The 21912-nt window shown below is 38.3% G+C and overlaps 1 protein-coding gene across 3 annotated transcripts in view; it reads left to right on the top strand.

Annotated features, from left to right (window-relative positions):
* Positions 1–21912, top strand: part of EBF2 (EBF transcription factor 2) — a 150121-nt gene that overhangs the window by 92617 nt on the left and 35592 nt on the right. For all 3 annotated transcript variants that reach the window (XM_069801071.1, XM_069801070.1, XM_069801072.1), the window contains exon 7: positions 16895–16976. In XM_069801071.1, coding sequence (XP_069657172.1) covers positions 16895–16976 — 82 coding nt within the window. The remainder of the gene's footprint in view (positions 1–16894; positions 16977–21912) is intronic.

Here is a 21912-nt window from a genome sequence, read left to right as displayed (position 1 = left end):
AAAGACGCTTTCCCCCTACTATTTTACTTACTAATAGATAAGGACAAAGTAATTACATAGGACAGATTAAATGGTTTCTAATGCCTCACTTCGAGAATTATAGTGAATGTTTTCCTAAGCTGTTCTCCAAATTGGTAGTCTAATTAAGCAACAAAAAATTATGTTGGCATTCACTGAATTATTGCAAAACCAGAATTTAAACTAAAATTGTTGACTAATTTTTTTTTTTTTTTTGGAAGGCAGAGAGGAGAGGGAAAGGGGGAGTAGAGAAGGGAGGGATCTATTATTAGAGCAACTGATTAATCATCTAAAACTCTCTAAGTGTCCTGGCAGAGATCAGAGTTTCTGCCTTGACATTCATTGGTTTGATGATTCCTTATGAGTGTGATTAGTAGATTTAAACCCCAAGAGCTTCAAAGCTATGGCACATCTTTTTAGCATGTATATTAAGATGTGCAAGTCTTCTAGCTGATCTCTGTAGTAAATCCTGATCTTCTAGAAAGAGATGCAACATTTTTCTTCTGGGTGCCCAGGAAAACACATTTTGCTGAAATTAGTGTCTGTAAGCTATGTAAAGTCGCTTAACCCTAAATTTCAGTATTAAACTTAATTTTTCGCCATAAGAATTTACACGGCAAATGTTACTGTAATTGTGTTATTGAAACAATGATGCACAGTTCATATACAGGCCCTTTAAGAAGCATATGCTGGCGGTCACAGTGGAAACCCAAGTCAGAACGGTTTATCGGATGCTATTCAACTTCATAGCATTCATCAGAGATGTAATTATACATTTATGCATGAAGAAACTTTGCAAAGTTAATTTTCTTGGTAGAGAAAAACATCTTTGGAAATCTTCTGGTCTTTTATGGAGCACGTTCTTCTCTCCTGACAGCTCCTTACAAAAGATGGATTTGGGGCCCAGTGGACCATAACTCCTGTAAAATAACTGTTCCATAGATATTTCAGTAGATACTTCTTAACAGCTCCAAAGGAGCCTTTACAAGGGATTACATCACGATGTGGAGCCATTACGATCTTTTTGCACATTGGGGGAAAACACAGTTGTGCCATGAGGGGGGAGGGAATATATGGTAGCTGACTTCCATGGAGCAAATCTTTACCTGGTTCAAATCATTATAACTGTGTAACAACTCTGTGTTGGTTTACACAGCTGAGATATGGCTGCAAGTATTTTATAAAAATTTTAGGGAAAATAACTGGAAGGAATCCGAGAAAGTTCAGCGATCACAAGACTGGTCACCATCCTCAGTTTTAGGACTGTAATTTAAGAAGTGATTTTAAAAAATCAGTTTAACAAAGCTACTGCAAGCCTGCATATAATCTTACTTCCATTTGAGCTGCCTTGACTTAAGTGAGGTTAAGGCTGATTTTTAGGAGGTTCAAATTAAGATGGAACAAGAGTTTAACAAATTAGGACAGCTGAACAGTCAAGCTGCAACTTCGCAGTGCTTTAAGAAGGTACCCTCAGACTGAAAATTGCACTGTCAGTCTCAAAATCTTAAATCAAAACAACCCTACTTACAATAAAGTTATGCAGCAACTCCAGTACTCCATTAGGGACCTTCAGAAACCACCCTTGCTGTTAAATGAGCTTAGTGAATGGGTCTACAAAGTGGAGAAGTGGAAATAATCCCTTTTAATTTTTTTTTTAATTTTATTTTTGTGTGCAACTAAATCAAACCATATGAAGAAATATAAGCTTTTATAATGAGAAAGCTCACAGTGTACTTTTCATTACAAGTTCTGTGTAATTTGTGTTAAACCTTGCTCAGCAGTCTCTTTAAGTGTCATGGATGGTCTTGCATTGATGTGTAATGTTTTTCAACAAGCTACATGCCTTCATTCCTATAACCTGTCCTGACACTGTAGGGACTGACTCCTTAGTCTAATGTCTCATCATGCAAGTTCTTTCTAATGACAGTGCTACTCCCATTAGCCTCCCTTGATGTCTATTTACCATAGCAGCTTTTCAATTATTTAAAATGCAAACATCTGGATTAAATAAATGAAAAAAACATTCAGCAAATGTTGCATGCACTCTAAAACTTTTCTTCAGAAATTATGACTGCAGGAGAACTTGAGAAGGAAAAAATTCAAAATTCACTGCACACATCAGCCTCTTGGTGCACCAGGGACATGGGCAGGAAGTCCTAAAGTTGGCAACTGCCAAGAGACTTTTTTCAGTAGAAAGCACATTATGATGATGCATCTGGAACGATACCTTGTGATTTAAAGTATCAGAACATGAACATTTTCCAATCAATAAGCCAACTGTCGGCTTAAAATCTATGCTCTGCATGGATGTGTGTATGCCTGCAGTTGGAGCATATAAAACATGTAATACGTATGCATAAAAATATGTTGTACGTCTCCAAGAGATAAAGCGGATTGGATTTTCTTCCTGAGAAGTCTTTCAAAGTCAGTTAAGTATGGGGTTTGTATCCAGCTTTAACACTGCCAAACTCTTGAAAGAGCCTCATATCTGGCTTTTGCAATGTCTCCTTAAGCATCAAGTTGAATCTGTCCCTATGATCTCCACAAATCAGGGAAGAATATTAGAATTTGAAGTGAATGAAGAATACAGGTCATAGTCGCTGCATTTGGAAACATCTGGAGCCCTCACACAAGCTCATTAGTCTACTCCTAAAGCAGAGCATTGCAGAAGTCTTACCATAATGAGATTAAAAACAAGTACAAACAACCCAGTGTGTGAATGACCACGCCGGTCAGGCATAGGAAGCTATTGGTTACACAGGGTATTTATTAATTATTGGCTTGAGTCATGTGATCAGAAGCTGGATGGAGGGATAGAAAGTTTGGTCAGTCAAGAGCTGGTCCCAGACTGTCCACGTTCTGCAGCCTCCTGCAATTCCCCTCAAGGGCATGCAGTCCAAAGCCAGGTCTGTATCTGGCATGTGAAGAGGCCCAGTAATCAGATATTTGCTTTTTGCGTTTGGTACGTTTTACAAGCCTTGTTTGCTTTCACTAGGTGGAAGGTCGGGAGCTGAAATTACGAAGTGTTAACTTAGGATCTCTTACAGAAGCCCCGGGAATGTATTTTGCTCTAGCCAGAGGGTTCGGGCTCTGTAGCTGAACACAAAGCTCTCTAACAACTTTATGAATATACACAGAGAGATGCTGTAGTGATCAAGGGGGAAATCAAAAGTATGACCTTCACCACAAAAGCATGGGCACCGATCGCTGTGCAAAAGGAATAGCTCACTTAGCAGATAGGTGCCTTGAAGGAGGCCACCGCTAAAACCAGATCTGAACATGTGCACCCGCTCAAGTGAACGGCAAATTTTGCATTGTCTGAAGTGATGTGGGAATAGGTATTACATATACACACGAAAATGAAACCAATCTCATGCTTCAGGGTGTAAATTGATCACTGGAAAGGTCAGGAAGCAATTTTCCTCTCCTGTTAACATCACTGCACAGTCAACTTGGGGTGCGTCTGTGTATGCGCATGTGAGAGAGAGAGGGATGGAGTGAAGAGAAGCAATTTCTTCTGTAGCATAAAGTATTTGCCAGAGGCAAAATAACTTGCTGCAGCCATGAGTTTATAGCGAACTGATTGCCCAAGTGTTTGAATTTTACCTTGTCTTGATTTCTGGGTGCCCAATCTAAGACTCTTTAAAGGAGCATGGCTTTTGTGATATATTTCATGAAAATCCAGGCTGCTGTTGAACACTGAGGCTTGACGCTGTGTGCAGTTGCACCAAGTGGCTCTTCTTGCATGAAGCCTGTGCTTTGAGCTTGTGTGTGGGGTGTGCATGTATAGTCACGGTTTTGAATTGTGAGCCCAGAGAAATTGCATGCCGGTGTTTGGACCCATTGGATTCCGGAGATGTGCAGCTCAGTACAGAGTTTTTAGTACAGTGTGACTTAATACAGTGTTTTTTCTAAAGGGCTTCATACTGAGCCCACTGAAAACATATCTTATCTTGCTGTGTATCTTCATAATCATCATAACTTCTTAGGTAAGACAGTTGCCCTGAAATAACTGAGGAGTCAAAACAGGCAAAGTCAAGTCCCCTTGAGTGTCAACCCCTGCAGAGATACTAAAGTGAAGGGAAGTAGATTTGCCCGTGTCCTGCTCACCACCACCCTGCACTTTCACTGCAGCCCCGTATTAAGGTCCTGGAAAGACACTGTGGGGTGGTTCTTCAAATTAAACTGCTGTCTTATTTGAGGCTCACCCATTGCCAATTAACAGAGTTCATACCCCAAAATGTTGCTTCTTTTTTGGCCTCTGGCACATATGTGCTACATCAAAGGGTACTGAAAAGGTTAATTAAATTTGGAGGCTAGTAAGCAGAGATGAATGAAATGTTTGCTGTGAAAGGTGGAATCATTTTAAATGTATTAATTTGCTGCACACTAGAAATTTTCATATTCCTCATAAATACAAGATGGTGCATATATGTCTAAAATGTTAACTCTTTTCCTTTAGAAAATTAGTTGATTTCTGAGGAGGTGCTATGCTAAAACATAGAAAAAGGTGGGTTTCAGAGTTCAGAATTTTTCTCTTTAAAGCAAAATTATCTCTCTCTACATAGGCATACATGCACATATGTGATCTTTTTTCAGGAGTAGAAACAACAAGTGCAAAAGCATATCAGTATTGGCAAATTCCATGGTCAAAGAATTGCGAAATGGTAGGAAGCCCTGGACATCAGAAATCTTCTGAAAGATGTGGATGCTGACATTTGGTTTTGGCCATATGCTGTGGCTGCAAAGTATCTCATTCTGACAAAAGAAGAAGAGCTTTAAATAATTTCAGTGACTCGCTCATGTACCCAGCACTGTGGCTCTGGAGATGCAGATTCTATTTCTGCCTCAGCCATGTGACCTATATATCTTTGGGCCAATTCATCCGTGGTTCAAAATGAGGTGCAGGCAGAAACGAGGAGAGGAAAAATACAGACCCAGTCCTGTATTTTTTTTTTTTTTTTAAACTCATTACATCTTTTCTTTCTGCTGAACTGTGGCATAGGAAGACAAGAAATAGAGATGTATGAGACAGAAGGATGTTTTCTGTTTATATTACTCATTTTGTTCCTCTTAGGTTCCCTTGTCATCTGGTGATATGTTCAGTGGCTATTAGGAAAACAATGTATATTGGGGCTGTCTGTAGGTATGTTACACAGAATTGTTATAAGAGCTATTCCGTGTTTGGAGTCCTTTCATCCCATGGTAATGTGCTGCAACGAATAGGTCTCCTGGTATTGCTATGCTTTGTGAGTGGTCAGGATTCCAAGTGTGCAATTCTTCTGTATTTTTAATTTTGAGATGGTGTTTCTTATCCTAAAGAGAGGTCTTTGTTAAACATGTGCCATTCACAAGCACCTATCTTTTCTGAGGAGGTCTACAAAGAGTTAAAGCACAGCAGGATAATTTCCACTCTTCCTTGGGCAAAAAAGTTGTTGCTTTTGCTTTCTTTAAAAAACAAAGTGATTTCCCATTGACTGTCCAGTAGGAAATACTAGAAAGTGGCTTGGTTAGCGTACAGTGCCGAGAACCTGTCCTGTGTAAGCTGGGTCCCTTTTACATTTTCTATTTATGCATGGATATACAGAACCCAAGTCAACTTAAACAATATATTTATTTGAAGAAGGGCACTTGTCCAAATTAATAAAAAAACAACAGAGACTTCAGGCAGAAGTGTCTGCTAAGTATTTTATATATATTGTTTGTAGTAGACAAGCCACACTTGAAGGCTTTCAGTGGTTCAGCAATCTCCTAGTATAGGAATTCATTTTTTTCTTCTTGCTTCCTTTGTTTGGGTTGAATTGTGAGGTCTTGTTCCAGATTTTGCTTACTCTCAATTGAAGCAAACACCCAGTGATATTGGTGGGTGCTGCATTTGAGAAAGATTGAAGTGAAGACTAAACAAGGATGTTAGCAATAGAGCTGAAATATACATCAAAAAGTATATAAATAAATACAGTAATTAGCAAATGAGATTACAGACAGTGTGTGTAGAAGTTTATAAATGTAATACACTCATGTTATTGTTTGCATTCTTGTTTGCAAAATATCCTGTGATATTCTGGATGCTCTTTCCCTCTTTCTTTGCACGATTAAATTGCTGGGTGAGATCTTAGGACTTGGCTGTTTCATGCACAAGGGCTGCTTTGTGCATCAGGAGTAGACTCCCTAGTCTACAGCCTGTAACACTGCACATTTTAAAAAATGTATTGGTATGCATATTTCTCTGAATCCAAGCTCTTCAACATTAAAGCAAGACCCTTCATTTTAATCATTAGAGAATGAATCCAGTGCTAATAGCACTTAATTGTTTCACTAGAATGATCTCCGTTGGTTTTGGCAGCCGAAATGAAAACAATTCCAAATACCATCAAAGGAGCTTATCCACACACAGCATGTACAGGGAGAGTGTTTTGATATACAACGGTGTGTTAATATCATAACATCTCCTAATGCTACATACGGTTCTGTAATCCTTTTCTGTCTCAGTCTATGATCTTGGAAGGTCCGATGGGTAAAAGCAAAAGGAATAAAATAGACAGAAGATCTTGGTCCTTGCCCCTGAAAATAATGCGTTGACGGTCTCTTTGCTTCAGCCGTATACCTATATTAATCTTGACTTTCTTGAAGCTCGCCCGCTAGTTTAAATTTGTATGCGACATCAAACATACCTTTTCACATATGTTCTTTCCAGATTTTTTTTAACAGTTACTTAGCAGTTTATAGAAGGAAGTGAATGATCTCATCAAGCTGCTTAGAAATTAAAAAAAAATCTGTGCTTATTAATTATGCAGGATTAGTCTAATTATAATTCAGCAAATTAATTAGCGACAGAAGGTGTTCTGAAACATTGGAGTACATTTGCATGTTAAATGGAGAGGCTAGTCTGTAATATATGTAAATTTATGCATGGCTTCATAGTTTAATTTAAAAATTTGCAGCTGCATATGGTATGGGAGCAGGTGAAAAGTCAGTTTTAGTTTAATGATGCTAACAAACATTGGATGCTGTCCTGTCTTAGGGAAGGAATGCACTGAATGCACCCCTATCTGCCAATCTATAAATCTGTCATAGGAATATAATGTTACACCAATGTTCAGATTCAAGGTCATCTGTGACTAGACCCAGAAGTACAATAGGTGCAAATCTACCAACTGAATAGACCTCAGAAAAGAGAGTAGGCAAAATGTGTATGGACCCAAGTTGCTGGGATGTAAATTTGCCTTTTTAGCAAATGAATGCATGTTCATTCTATACAAAAACAGTTTAGGGACAGGCAATACTCTTGCCTTCATAAATGAGTGAGAGCTTTCAGCTGAGTGATATCCACTCTGGCAGGTGTAAAATAGGTGCCTAACCTTGGTTCCGTCTCTAACGTTTGCATCAGCGCAACTTTCTGATCCCTTGGAGTCACACGAAAGTTATTACCAAGTTCTGCATTAACTGCAGGGTAGAGAGTTTTTATGTGCTGGCCTCTGCCATCTGGCAGAAATAGTAAAAACCAGCAGACCCATCAGCAGCAAAAAGGCCATTGGTGTAATTGGTGCTCACTGTTCAGCCTAGCATGGCTCAATAGACAGATATTTTTTGAGAGCGATGGGGTAAGAGAATAGACGAGTCAAAAGATACAGGAATCGTAGGTTTCTCGGTTTCTCTGAGTATGGAACAAAAATGAATGGGGATCGGATTCTGTGCTCATTTAACACCTATGTAAGCCTTTTCTGGGATCCATAGGTTTTGCAAAGTAGAACTTGAGTTAAATTTGCACCTGTGTAGAGTTATAAGGACAAAGTGATACCAAAGAATGAATAGACTTAACCAGTATTGCAGAGCATCAGCAGGCCTGTTTGTGTGATATAGTCCAGCACCAAACCATGTGTGTACTGCTGAGGCTGAGATGAGTGTGATGAAGAAGAATTTGGCCGTGTTTTAAAAATCCAGCCGGGTGTTATGTTCTAAGGCAATGAGCTTTATGAAATTTTTGTCACAATTAAAAAGAACCAGTAAAATCACAAACATGGACTTGCAGGACTGGTATGTGGTTCTTGGCTGGAAGAGCAACTTGATCTATGCTATGGGGCAAGTCACTTAATTTCTACGTGCCTTGACTTCTCCATCGGTGAAATGTGCATAAAAGCCTGCCTTTCCTCCTGTCCTTCGTGTATCTTTTCTCCACTAACAATTTCACAATGTGACTGTGCAGTGCTTAGCACAGTTGGAGCCCATAGATACTGTAATAAACCAGGGAATATTATCTGAACGTCCCTTTCAACAGCCCGTCAGCCCAATCCTCTACTCTATTACCTCCCTGCCTATTGACTTTTGATTATGCTATGGCATTTGGTCCTGTGCCAAATGGCATGAATAACATGGATCTTACAGTATAAATAAGCTTTTAGCCATTGTCTTCTAAGTTACTGGAAAGTTTTGGTGTGGGAGGAAGGAGGAAAACCCAAAGGAAAAGGGGAACTGTTCAGATTGCAAAGAGTCCTCTGAAGACTTTTTGGAAAACAATTGCAATTACAAACACGCTGTTAGTGTTGTGTTTCATTTTCAATTCGAACCCATAGAGTTCAATTATTATTTTCATTAATGGTGTCAGGTTTTCATCAGAGTGCACAAACAAGGAGGTTTTCCTTGGAGATTTTTTTTTTCCTAGCAAATGTGGCCATGCCAAATAACTGCATTCAGCACCGAGAAATGACTGTCTGTATAACTGGCAGTGCACTCTCCCCCAACCCTTGTTTCTTGAAAATGGGATCACTTTGCAAGACAGAATAAGCATTTACCAAATGAGTGTGAATTGCAGTTGTGGATGTGTGTGTCTGCTGCTGCTCAGAAAGACTGGAACAGAATCTACTTTAGAGATGGAAATTGTGCAGAAGCCAGAAAATGTACAGAATGTAAATATCAAGTTTACTGACATGTTTTGGGGTTGGATGACATATTGCAGGTTTACATTCAGTTAATATTAGTTTGGAAACTAAGCTCTTAAAAGCCAGTAGATACAGGGCAGAGAGAAATACGATGTTCTCAGCTGCAGAGAAATGGGATATTTGAGGAAGAATTGTCCTATGGTTAAGGCATGAGACTGGGAGTCAGACATGAATTCAGCTCCAACCATCGCTGTGGACTGAAGGTGCAATGTTCTTTCTTGATCCACCTGAAATACAGGATACCAGTACTTTCGTCCTGTATCATCTTTAATACATTGCATAGAGTGTTCCTTTCCCGAGTGTGATTAGGAGGACCTCTTGGCATGGCAAACAAATCATAATTACAAGCAGTGTTAAGATGGGTGCTGCCATCCTTTAATTTTAAGGCTGACTTTTAAGATAGTCTAAACTGTCGGCCTGCCTTAGCTGAATCACTAACCTTTTTTTGTTCCATTTTCACATCCATCTCTAGTGTTAGCTTTTCTGACCTCAGTGCTACAAGGGGTCAGAGGCTGTACAAATCAGACACTTAATACTAATAGTCTTCTGCCTTCCCATAGTGTTTCCAGGTGGTGTTTCAGGTCTGATGCTAGGCAAAGAAAAAGAGGCCCTAAATAATGGTCCCACATCAAAACTTAAACTTTAAACTTAAAATCTAAATTGGAGTGATTGACTAAGTGTGGGAGAAAGCAAGCAGGATGTTGAACAGTAGATGTTGGTGAATGATACTGGACTGTTAGCCTTGGAAAACTGAATTGTTTTGATACTTAAAATTATCTGATGTTTCCAATTTATTTGAGGGATACAATGTCTTGTGGCATTTAAAAATCCTTTTTGAGCTTTTCTCCTTTTTTAAAATAAAAGCACTAATTCCACCTGTTCTCTATTACACTTATCTGATCTGCATGTCTTCATATGCTTTGCATTGCGAGCATCTTGGAATGAGCATGCTGATATTGATTGATTAAATATTAATTTAATAATAAAGATGGGCCTAAACAGAAAACTTCTGACCTAGACTCTCCTCAGTGCAAAGGATATTTGTGTCCTGTAGATTTTGGTCCAAACCACCTTGAATTAATAAAACAAGTACAAATACACAAAAGCCTCACATCTTGAAGCCGGCTTCACTTTTGCCATTACAATTCTGCTAACATCAGTGCAGTTACTCCTGAACTGTGCTCTTTAGACCTCTGCAGAAGTGGACTTTACCTTGGCAAGCATCTATTTCAAAGCTGGAAAAGAAATGTAGAGCGCAGGAAAAAAATTCCTGTAGAAAGGGGTCAGGATCAGTGCCTAGAAGCTTGAGAGACAATCAGAGAGGTGAGATGAGGAGGAAGATGTAATGGCAATGTAAGGGCCTGCATGTGGCAGAAAGTATAGGTGGAAGCGTAAAGATAAGAATCATAGACATTTATGAGGAAGGGACCTCAAAAGATTACTTACTCTGTCTCCCTTAGGCTTGCATACATCTAACTCATCTCTCATGCCAGGCTGAGCAATTCTCTTGCACAGTCTGGTTGTCCTCTGTGTGCAGAAGCGTGGAGCTGTAGAGAAGTCTAACCGGATTGCTGGTCCCATAACTGAAGGAATTACTTTGAATTAAGGCAAGAGGGTAGAGAAGTGCTTCTCGTTTTTCCGTCAGGAAGCGAGGATGTTGTTGGGGGCAGGAGTAGCAGGCATAATGCTCATGTGTGGTTTTTGGTGCAGCTGGAGTCTTTCTATTAAAAAACAAGTGACAAGTGAACAGCCAACTTCTCTTCTCCTGGCCTAGGCTTGGGACCTCGTATCACCTGACTCCTGCTCCCTTCTCTCACAGTAAATCTCTGACAAACTCAGAAAAGTCTTTTGACCTACATATGTTGGTTTTCACATTTGTTAAACTGGGTTCACACTTTATGCACAGGAGTTTTGTGAAGATTAATTAGCTGCTGTTTGTGGAGTATCATATAAATACTCTGGATTATTGTAATAACCTCACTCATATCTCACACAGTCTAAGTTGTGTGTTCATTTAGAATGCCTTTGTGCAATGCCTGATCCCACATTGACTATAACTGCTGGAAAAGAGCAGGAAATTTTCTCATCAGCTCCCTAATAATACATACTGACATAATAGAAAGAAATTACTCCAGAGATAAATATTCAGATTATAAAGAAGTCTTCTACCATGGTATTCATTAAAATCAAGATGATGATATCAAATAAATGCAATTAATTGATTTTAAACACTGACCTTCACATGTATGTGCAGAATCTGACCTAGTCCCTTTGAAAGGACGCAATTTCAAGTAAAGCCTTCTACTTTGTCATGCTGTGGCATCGGGTAGGGTTACTTGCCACACTTATCTCAGAGTTTGCAATGCCAAGACACACATGGGTGAGTCGAGGGGAGGATGGGAGACCCTGATCCCAGAATTTCCTAGCTTTGATGGAGTTGGAGTTAGGCCCTTGCCGGTAATGATACTTTTGCAGTTCATAGTATATTTAATCTTAATATTGTTTAACTGGAGCAAAGATATTCATAACAACAGGTTCTAGTTTTTGTTTGTTCACTTTGTGACTTTTTGGAAGCACTTTAATTATTTAAGCAGAAGGCCACCATATCTTTATATTTTCATTACGTTGTAGCATCGTAGGATTTGCTGGTGAACATAATCGTACTAGGTGGTAGGCATGTTCTCATGCCAAAAAATGACTGAGGCCATGAATCCAAATTCTACAGTAACCCAAACAACACAGGATTATCTCAGTAGTTGCTTTACAGGGGATATTTTCAAAGAGTATCCAGAGGCTGCTCAGAAGATAAAAACAATATTATCTCTCTTGATTCTGTACCTGTATTTTAAGAAAGCACAAAAGGTGGATAGGAAGGTTAGTTAAGATGTAGAACCAGGAGTCAGGAGATCATGAGTCCTAGTCCCACCTCTGTGACAGACCTGCGATGTGATGGGGAGCAATTCCCTCCCAGTTTCCAGGCCCTGGCATCTTTGCCTGTAAAATGGTGAGTTACACCACCTGCTGCAGAGGGGTTTTGTGAGGCAGAATTAATTGAAGTTTAAGTCCCATAGAATGACACTGTAAAAGCACAAAGCATATTATCTATTTCTGTGGTTCCATGTGGTGAGACTAATCAGTCCCAGGTCTTGAGGCAGAGTTTAAAAAAAACATTAATGGATTTTTTTTTTTTTTTTTTTAAACTACACCTTCTGTTGCATGTGGGACTGCTCTTTAGGGCTTCTGTCTAGTCCTGTTGAAGCCACAAGAAAGATTTTTTTTTTTTCTGACTCCAACAGGATTTGATTAAGGTTCTTCTCAGTCATCCAAGATGGAGGATAAACACTCTCAGAGGTGTGGAACATGCTTTCTAGTTGTAGCCACATTTTTAAGTTGCCTCAGGTAGGTACAGAACCTAATAATATAGGCATACACAGACAAGGTGGGAGTGTGGGTCAGCAATTGCTTTGGAAAGAGCTTGAGAGATGCGAGACCTTACTTACTTTGCCCTTACCCTTTCTCACTGTCCATTGACAGTCCTCTGCAGGGGAATTTGTTCTGCTGTCTCTCAACTGTATTATGGGTTGTATGAGTGCTCCCGGTCTGCTTTCCCACAAAGTCAGATAGGATTGCTCATAGTATGGCTGAAAAATAGCTGAGATAACACAGCTGTCTTTGTAGTGAAGTGAAAAAGGGGCACTTAAATGATTCATCTGCCTAACTCCTTGGCATGATGGTAACTTGCAGTAGGAGGAGCAGTAACTTTTAAAATAGCTCCCTCTAAATCCTAAAAGAGGGAGTTATATTTAAGGTGGCATTTTGGAGACTTCTTTCAAGTGTATCATTCTGTAGGTAGAAAGCTTGACTATATGAGAGAGGCAATAGGAAAAAAAAGATAAGTCTATAGTTATATCTTAATTAATTTTATGTCTGTGCATTAAGTTAATCAGGTTTTCTATAGCAATGCCAGAATTTTTAGTGGCAGTCATTCAAAAGTATTTAGGTTTTCCCCCAGCGGCCTTAGATGTTGATCTATGAGATGACTGGGCCATGCTCTCTCTGCTTGGCTGGAATCAGAGTTATCTGCTAAACTCATAGCTAATGCTGTCCATAGCAAGGAACAAAGGCCAGCTAAGAAACATGAAAATGAGCTAATTTTTTTAAATTCTGGCGTTTATTTTTTTGATGTATGTGTAGGTTAAGGCCAAAAACTGGCTAAAGGTTCTCATTTAAAAAAATTAATAAAGCCTTTCTGTAATTCTCCTGTTGCCCCTAAATCAGCTTCATTTAGTGCTAAACCTTCCCTCCTCTTTGCTCCCCCCAAGTCATTTTTATTCTAATGCTGCAATAAATATTAATGCCTTTCCCAGATGCAACCATTTAAAATATATATGTATATATAACAACCTACCAAATACTTCATGCAGACGCCCAGTTGCAGCTAAAATTTGACTGGAGAAACTCTGAAAGGAGAAAAAGAGATGTGGTTCAACTAGAGGAAAGATAACAATTCTTGTGCGTGCATCTAAATAAAACTAAATCTAAATCCAGGGTGATGGGAGGGAAAACTGTCTTAGTGCAGCATATCCAGTGAGCTCCGAAGAAACTACAGATCTCTTGGCACAGGCAATATCTATGAATACTGCCACTATGCTTAAGTACTAAAAACCAAAGCCAGCACTTTAAAAAGCGAGATGAGGAATTACTGATGCCCATTTTGTGATATCTTAAAGGTGCGCAATTTTCAGCAGCTGAGGTGCTCAGCAATTCCAGAAAGTCAGGCACCTTTGTCTCAAGTGATACTCCCAAAATTGCTGTTGGTTAAATATCCTGGCTAAATACCCTAAAGCTCCGTGCATTTGCATGGTGAATGCTGTTTATTGCAAAGCAGTCAGTGGATGATGAGAATGCTCTGCATCTTGTAGGAAGCAGGCAGCTCGGAGAGAAGGAGAGTTTTGTTGTCTGTGTATTTTTAATAGACGATACACCCGTTGGTATGAGTCAGCACAGATCTAATTGAAATCCAAGTTAATTTTCACATATGCTGCTGATTTACATTTGCTGGGGATCTGAAACCCCATTTTCTGGAGATGTTTAGCAGAAAATATGAATTTAGTTCATTGCCATGCAGTGTTGCAGAGTTCAGTCACAAATACTGTTAAACATACATTTAGAATTTTTACCTTTCTGTATCTGCCTTTTAGGGGTTTGTGTAACACACAGTACTGCAGTATCTTAGCTCTTCCCAAAGTCAGTTCAGCTGATGCAGCGAGTTCTCTTACAGGCACCTTTCTTTGCTCTGATTTTCTTCATTCTTTAGTTGGCGTTGATAATTTTTCTCATCTAGATGAACAGGGATGCAAGCATTTAAAAATTTTAAAAAGGAAACTGGACATTCTCTTGATTAATTTGATCTTTTATTTTTCCTTGAAAGTAACAACTTCTTGTGGATTTTTGTTTTCAGTTATCCTCCAGAATAGTCAGTTAGCCAGTGGCTCATTGATTTTCATGTAAAGTTACTTGCCTTGGTTTCATTACATAGTTTGGTTCCGTTCTGCAGTTTTTCCTTTCATAGGTAGATCTCAGTAACATAAGCTGTTTATATATCTGCAAATATTTTTTTGTGTCTGTAAGAAGAGGGCAGGATAAAAAGGAGTGTTTGTGAGTAACATTTCTGGCTCGCGCTCTCCTGTGAATCTTTGAGTGTGCTGGCATGCATAGTATTTTTCCTTCTGAAAACATTCATACAGATAAAATCTTGCTTACCGAATCATTCAAATAAAAGAGGTCACAGGTTTTAGCATGAGGAGTCAATAAGACTTATTTGATAGAATATATTCACTCAGTGCTACTCCTGAGGCATGAAGTTCTGTAGGATTTTTAGTTCAGAGTACAAGGAGGTGACCAGGGCTGTGTTCACAGAAGTTGCCCTCTGACAGCCGAGCACCGACACATCTCTCCCACTGAACCTGAATGCCAACGTGAAGAGAGACCGCAGCAGGACGCTGTACTTTCACCCTAAGCTGTGCCACAAGAAGAACCAGTGAGCTCTTTAAGCCATAAATGAGAAGGAACGATGGCGATAAAAATAACAGTCTGCAAAATGCACACACAGAGAAAATAAATATTTTAGATATTTTTAAAATGTTTGTGAGAGATTTAAGGAAAAAAAGGACCGTTTTAATTTAAAAAGCTCACTGGAAGGATGTATTTTGTGACAGTCATTTTATATGACGTTATCTGGGGGGGGTTGTGGGTTCAATTGTCGTGAGGTTTTTGAAGGGGTTTGTTTGTTCAGGCAACACAAATGGATCAGATCCTTCGATATTTCTTTGTATGTTTGGGGCAGATGGAAGAGAAGTACCGCGATGTAACTGGTGCAAAGAAAGTAGCAATAACAAGGGAGAGTGGATTTCTGCTTTATTGTCTTGCATTAGGACTATTTTGGTTGTTGTTGTTGGTAAACCCTAGGAAATATACATCTTTCTCCTTTAAAGTTCTAATTCAAGGCATGAATGTGTGAGTTCTGAAGGGACTTAGGGACTGCGGTAAAAAATCGTTGTCATAGTAACAGAAAGGGAAATAGGCCTGGCTCACCTGGGACTTTAACTTACTGCAAAAGCGGATTTTTTTTTTTTTTTTTTTAAGGAAAGCACTCAGCAAGAGAAATAAATAAATAAATAGTTCTTTGTATTCTAAATCAATTCTTCAACTATTTTTTTTTTTTAAATCCAAGTCTTTTTCCTTCTAAATCTATTTTCAAGTCTTTGATTTTTTTTTTTTTTTTAGCTTTAATTGTTGCAGTTAAACCCATTTTGTCCGACAAATGGAAACAGAAAGAATCACAGAAAATATTTTCACTTGCGATAGAGGATGCCAAAAAATTTCTTGCCTGTTATGTCTGAATTTTGAAGACATGCTTGTTTGGTTTTTAATCCAACAACTATGATTTTTCGTGTAGTTTCTTTACCTCTGAAATTCACAAATTTAACCAGATTAATGAGATAACAAAGGGATGAATCCTCTGTTCCCTGGATTTGACGCAAAATTTTGTGGAAAAGGTTACAGAAAAATGCCTGCCTAGTATTTCTAAACTGTAAAATCTATATGCTCTAGTGCATAGTGCTGGGTAAGCCAATCAAGCATGCTGAAGATTCAACTTGTGTACATGACAAGCTAAACTCTACAGAATAATAACACATAAAGATAGGCATATGTGACAGGGCAAAAATAATTGGCTCGAGAACTTTGTACAATGTTAATAGGTTTATCTGCTTGGACAGCATGAGCTGTCATGTATTACTTCAGGTTGTGTTTGTGTTATCCTCTCTCAAAATCTGTGTAAGATTATAATCCGGACTTTTGGCAGTTCTGCTTCTCTGCTTTAGTTACTGAAATCTTAATAACTAAAAACATCGTCATGATGAAATCTCATCAGCTTCTTCTGGGAACTGTATTTGTTTCTGTTTTTTTAATACATTCTAAGTAGTTTCAAGGCTTATCTGCTTCAGAGTTGCCCTGTCGGTTTTTGTAGTTTTTGCAATAACGTTATCCTTCTGTATTGTTTCACAGAAAATCCCTTCAGACAGCAAAAGAAAGACCTTGTATGCAAGGGAGAGATAAAGAAAGAGACTAAAATCGTGTGGTCACACATGCAGTGAGAAAACGGGCATAAATCGGAGTAGATATGTTGACTTATACCAGATAGCAGCCCAGCTCAGAGTGGATTACAGTCACATTGGTTGTACTTTACCTGATTTTTTTAACTTCTGTTTGTTAGGGTTTGGGTTTGTTTGTTTTGTTTCTGTATTGATAAATTATTACAGTCCTGGTCTACTGATACACCATCACGTAAATCACTGTGATGTATACTTCAAAACAGAATATAAAAACACTTGTTTTGTTACGGTTAACAGAAGTGACGTGGTTCTTTATCTTTCCAGGTTCTTCTTAAAATTTTTTCTCAAGTGCAATCAGAATTGCTTGAAAACAGCAGGAAACCCAAGAGATATGAGACGGTTCCAGGTGAGTCTTATAAGGCTCAGCATTAACCTGTCTGCTTTTTTTTCTTCTTTTCCTTTTCCCTCTCCTCTCTCCTACATTGCTCATAATAAATATGACGACAGTATATGATAAGCCTTATCAGATATTGTTAAAGTTTTTCTCCATTTGTTGTATTTAACCCCCCCCCCCCCTTTTTCCTCTTTTTCCACTCTGAATCCCCAAGGGGAAGTGATGTACTGTACCAACCAGCAGTGGATATTTGATTTGACACCCTCGGGCAAAGCACTCGCACATACAGCTGCCCACAGCAGGGATCATGTTTGTGATACTTAGATGCCTCAGAATTTTTCAAAGTAGCTCTGTACGTGGTACACAAGCAGTCTCCTCATTTTCCCTCTGCTCCCTATCTCTTTCCATCTCTTTTGCCTTTTAACACTCTCATGCCCTCCCTTTCAGCTTCCTTAAAAAAAGAAGCCAAAATAGTGATGGTCACTTTAAGATCTCATGCAGCAAAGCAACAAGACCCATGGGACAATGACCCAGCTGCTTTGCTCTGAAATCTGCCACTGGTTTCATCATAGCTGTCGCTGATGTATTGTGAATACCAGCTAATAAAAACACAGAAGGAGGTGAAGTGTGTCACTGGTGAAGAGAAAGGCAGACATGGTCTCCCACCTTTCATACCCTAACCTTTTACGAAACTACATTTAACAAATAAGTGTTCTACCTGTAACTTAGCCCTCACACAAATGTAAACGGAATGCTCAAGCCTTTTACATCCTGGATGCACTGGCTTGTCTCTGTGTAGTGTGAAAGATGGCACGGCAGAGAACGCTGTAGAGAAGTGATGCTAGAACTAACTCTCATGCAATTGAGAGTGAGGCAGCATGGTCTAGCAAAAGGGATAGAAGATTGCGAGTCAGATGGTTGGACTGTATCACTAATTTGCTGGGTGACCTTTAATGAGCCATTTTTCCATTCTTTTAGTATATATTTCCACCTCTGCAAATGGGGTTGCTCACCTTGGATAACTTTGTGGTCTTGATTCAGGAGAGCGTTTGAGAAACTGCATGCATGCTTTGTCAGCCAGAGCCTTCGAAATCGACTGATGAAAATCAGGACTGTCCTTGTAAATGCTGTTACTGCTTGTTATCATTATTACTGTACCTTCACTGTGTCACATCCCTGATACAAAGAGGATTTTAGCTTATTGAGGGATGTGTGATTTTCTTGTAGACCCACAAGCCTTGTAGTGGGAAGGTGACATCCTTAGGTTTGGCAATTCACGTTTCATCACTTGGGCACTTGCATCAGTTTCCTTGTTTATGAATGAAGTTAAAACTCCATAGGAGTTTACAGAGTTGTTTAAAAGTTTCCACCAAAACATGTTTTCATAGCCAAGTGATTTTTTTTTTTTTTTTTTTTTTTTTTTTTTACTTTTACTCGCAATGAAAAATTCACAGGAGGTATATTTTTATTAAAAAAAAAAGAAAAAGAGATCAACTGTTAAGAGAAATACTGTGAAACGAAAGCTTTTGAAAGCTCCAAAAATTTTAAAGAAATGTAGGCAAAAAATATAAAAGAGTTGTTAATTTTTTGTTTTGAGTGGAAGTAAATTTAAAGAAAAATTCCTGACCAACTTAATTTTTTTCACGAGTGTTTTAAAGAGGCTGCAGTGACTTCTTCATTCTCTGTTTTTAGAGATGATAAGACATCAAAAAAAAAGAGGTGCTGATCGTTAGGAAATTTGTGCTGATTTTTTTCTTTAAGTGGCAATTGCCATAAAGAAAAAACACCAATTGGATATCATCTGCCAAGAACGCAAAAAAATCTGTAAGTAAAGGAAAACCCAGTTTATAGCGTGTAAACAGATCTTGTTAGCTCTTACAGCCAGCTAAAATAGCTGATTGTGGAATGTAATGAAACATAAATATAGAGTTTCTTTTTTTTTTTTCTTATGAGTTTGTAAAAAATCTTGCACAAGGGTATCCTGATTAGCACCTGGGGATTCTAGGCACTGCCATATTACAAATAATATTGGTCGTAACAGCCAAATATAAATTCTGGATCCAAACACACCTGAACACTGAAGAAATTCATATCTGATTTCAGTTGCACACTAGCTGTCCCCTCTGTATGGTGAGGAGTGAGACTAAAATCCTAGATTTTGATCCTGCTGAACTGTAGAAGAATTTTGGATCTAGTTTTTTTTGGCAGAAATCTCTCTCTAGTATCAGCTTTATTCTTTATTTCACCTCTGTATCTCCACACCCCAAATCGTGATGTTATAGAGCCTAAAGAGCTTCAAGTTTCCAGTGAAACATCGAACAGGGAAACAGAAATGAGTCTTACAGCAGCACCCACATGGTTCCTGATGGAACGCCTTCATTCCATCCACCTGGATGCCTCTTGTACAGGAGAAAGTATGGCCTTGCTTTTGATCTTTGTACCAAAATCAGCAGTTTATTGGAGAAGAAAATGAGCTGGGATAGACTCTTCATCTGGGTTTTCTGCCTTACAACATGCCAAGCTGGAAAAAGAGAGCCAAGTGAAACTCTCTGGTTCTGTTTTGCAGGGCTTACTTAACTCCTTTTTGCACTTTCAGTCCATGTGAGTTCATATCCTTTGAGTTTCATTGTGAGATTTAAGTTCAAACCCCCAAATTAATCAAGATTGGGCAAAACCACTAGGTTTAGCTTACTTTTTGTCAAAACCAAAAATGTCGACAAGACTTTTTTTCAGTGTTACAAAAATGAACCCTTTGAGACAAATTGCAAAATGCTTGAGGTTTTGAGTGAAAGCAGGATCTTTGTTCAGGCTTGTTCAAAACTGGATGCGTCCGTTGACAAACTTTGTTCTGGGCTACAGAGGTCTGTATGTATAAAAAAAGATACAAAAGGTAGTTCAATTGGTGAAATATTACACATTGGGAGTAAAAAATCTCTATGTTCCAAAGGAAATTAGCCATGATGAACTGTAAAGACAATAAGCAAAGACAGCTTGTTTTCTGCCTGCCTCATTGTTTCTAAGGGTAGAAGCATGACTTCCTTGAATGTAACGAAAAGTCAGGAGTGTTCTTGAATGATCCACTGTCTCTGTCTTCTGGATCCTCCTTTTTTTGTTGTTGATTTTTTGGGTTCCTTTTTTGTTTTGTGTTTTGTTTTGTTTTTAAATTTGGGCAAACACTTTTTTGCCTGCTGCTTGTTGAGCATAGTCTGTCAGCTACCCTTAAAGTCAGAAGCGGGAAAAAAAGATAGATTACTTCAAATATTAGTGGTGTGCTTGCACACTGTGAACATGTTCATTTTCATTTTAGTTGTTATGATTTACATCCGGCAAATCAATTAATGTGCAGAATTGTTTATTAGGTTTGAAAGGACAGTTGTTTGTCCTACCAGTACAGGAAGATGTGAGCAGAGTAAAAGGAGGGTTAAAAAGCACAGTGCAGTAGGGTATTTTATTCATTTTATGATTTAATTCATTATGTTTTATTCTTGGGCCACATCTAAAACCTTTATTGTTTTTTCCTAGTAAATTATTTGTACAGCTGTTGTCACTAAGGCCCTCCTCTTTCAAACATTTCCATGCATTTAACTTTCCTTATGCAAACAGACTTCTGCAGCGATGCTCAGCTGAGTATCTTTTAATTTGTACCTATGTTTTTCTGCAGAACCAAATCTATTCATTTTCAATGGAGTAGTGCTTGTCAGATCTCCAGGAGGCATTAAGATACTCTTTTTATGGTTATTAAAAAAAAACAGAAGAGAGAATCCTTATGTCAAAGTTCTCATTTAAATTGCTACTGAAACCTGGAACTGAAAGGGTCTCATCAAAAAACATTTTTGCTCTTTAATGGAGATTGAATGAAAGCTCAAAACTCAGGCTTTGTTGTTGAGACACAAATATAAATAAGAGACATGGAAATAGTGCTGTACAACGCATCTTACTGAGTTCTTCCAGCATGGAAGAGTGGTTACTCATGTCTGGAAAAGTGTCAAGTTAATGCTTCTGATTAGAGATGGGTGTGAAGCTACACAGTTTGGGCTTGGTTTGGCTGATAACCAAAGTTCCAGGGTGTTGGGATCCAGTCTCTGAGCCTGGCCTCAGCCTCACTTCTAGATATAAGATTTAGGTATTTTATAGTATAGTTACAATATATTAAACTAAATTAAATGTTAGATTTCACTTATATCACATGCATTTAAAAAAAAGGGGGGTGGGGAGAAAAAGGGATGGAAAGGTTACATTAACACTGCATTGTAAATTTAATACAGCTCCAGATGCCTGAAGAGGTTTTTGGTTGGTTTTTTGTTTTTGTTTTGTTGGGTTTTTTTGTTTGTTTTTTTTTTTTTTTTAGTATAATTCTTTAGTTTGGAGAGCAACACCAGCTGCTTTGTGATCACATTAACTATTTGAAATTTGCTTTGATATTAAGTAGAGCTTCAAAGATACAATGAAAATCTCTTAACTTACTGTTTTTAAAATCAAATACAAAGATTTTCTACTGTTGAAAAAAGGTTCTACTTCAGAAGTTAAAGGATGTGTGATCATTATTTTAGTGGGGTTTTTTTCCCCACTAGTAACATAATTTTATTGTGAATCACTCACTACTTCAGTGTCTGTCAGTGGCTAAAACAGGGAAAGGGAATCTTTCTAGAACTAATGGATATTTTCATGGTTACTTGATGGCTGCTCAAATACATACATAGATCAAGTAATATGTCCTTGTGAATTTAACTGAAGCAAATATTGGTTATTTTTAAAATAAAATAGTTCTGAATAAAGATTGTCAGTAGAAAACCAAAACAAAAAGCATGCTAAAATCACCTATTCAAACCCTAGTGCTGACTATTTGAGTTCAGCTAATCTGCAAATCTGAGTTTACATAGGTATTGTCATTACTGTCATTGCTGTATTCTCAGTGAGTGATTCTCCTGGGAACAGAATAAAAAAAAAA

The sequence above is a fragment of the Haliaeetus albicilla genome, chromosome 13, assembly GCF_947461875.1.
Source record: "Haliaeetus albicilla chromosome 13, bHalAlb1.1, whole genome shotgun sequence".
In the NCBI taxonomy this organism is placed as follows: domain Eukaryota; kingdom Metazoa; phylum Chordata; class Aves; order Accipitriformes; family Accipitridae; genus Haliaeetus; species Haliaeetus albicilla.
This window is presented reverse-complemented; position numbering and strand designations above follow the sequence as displayed.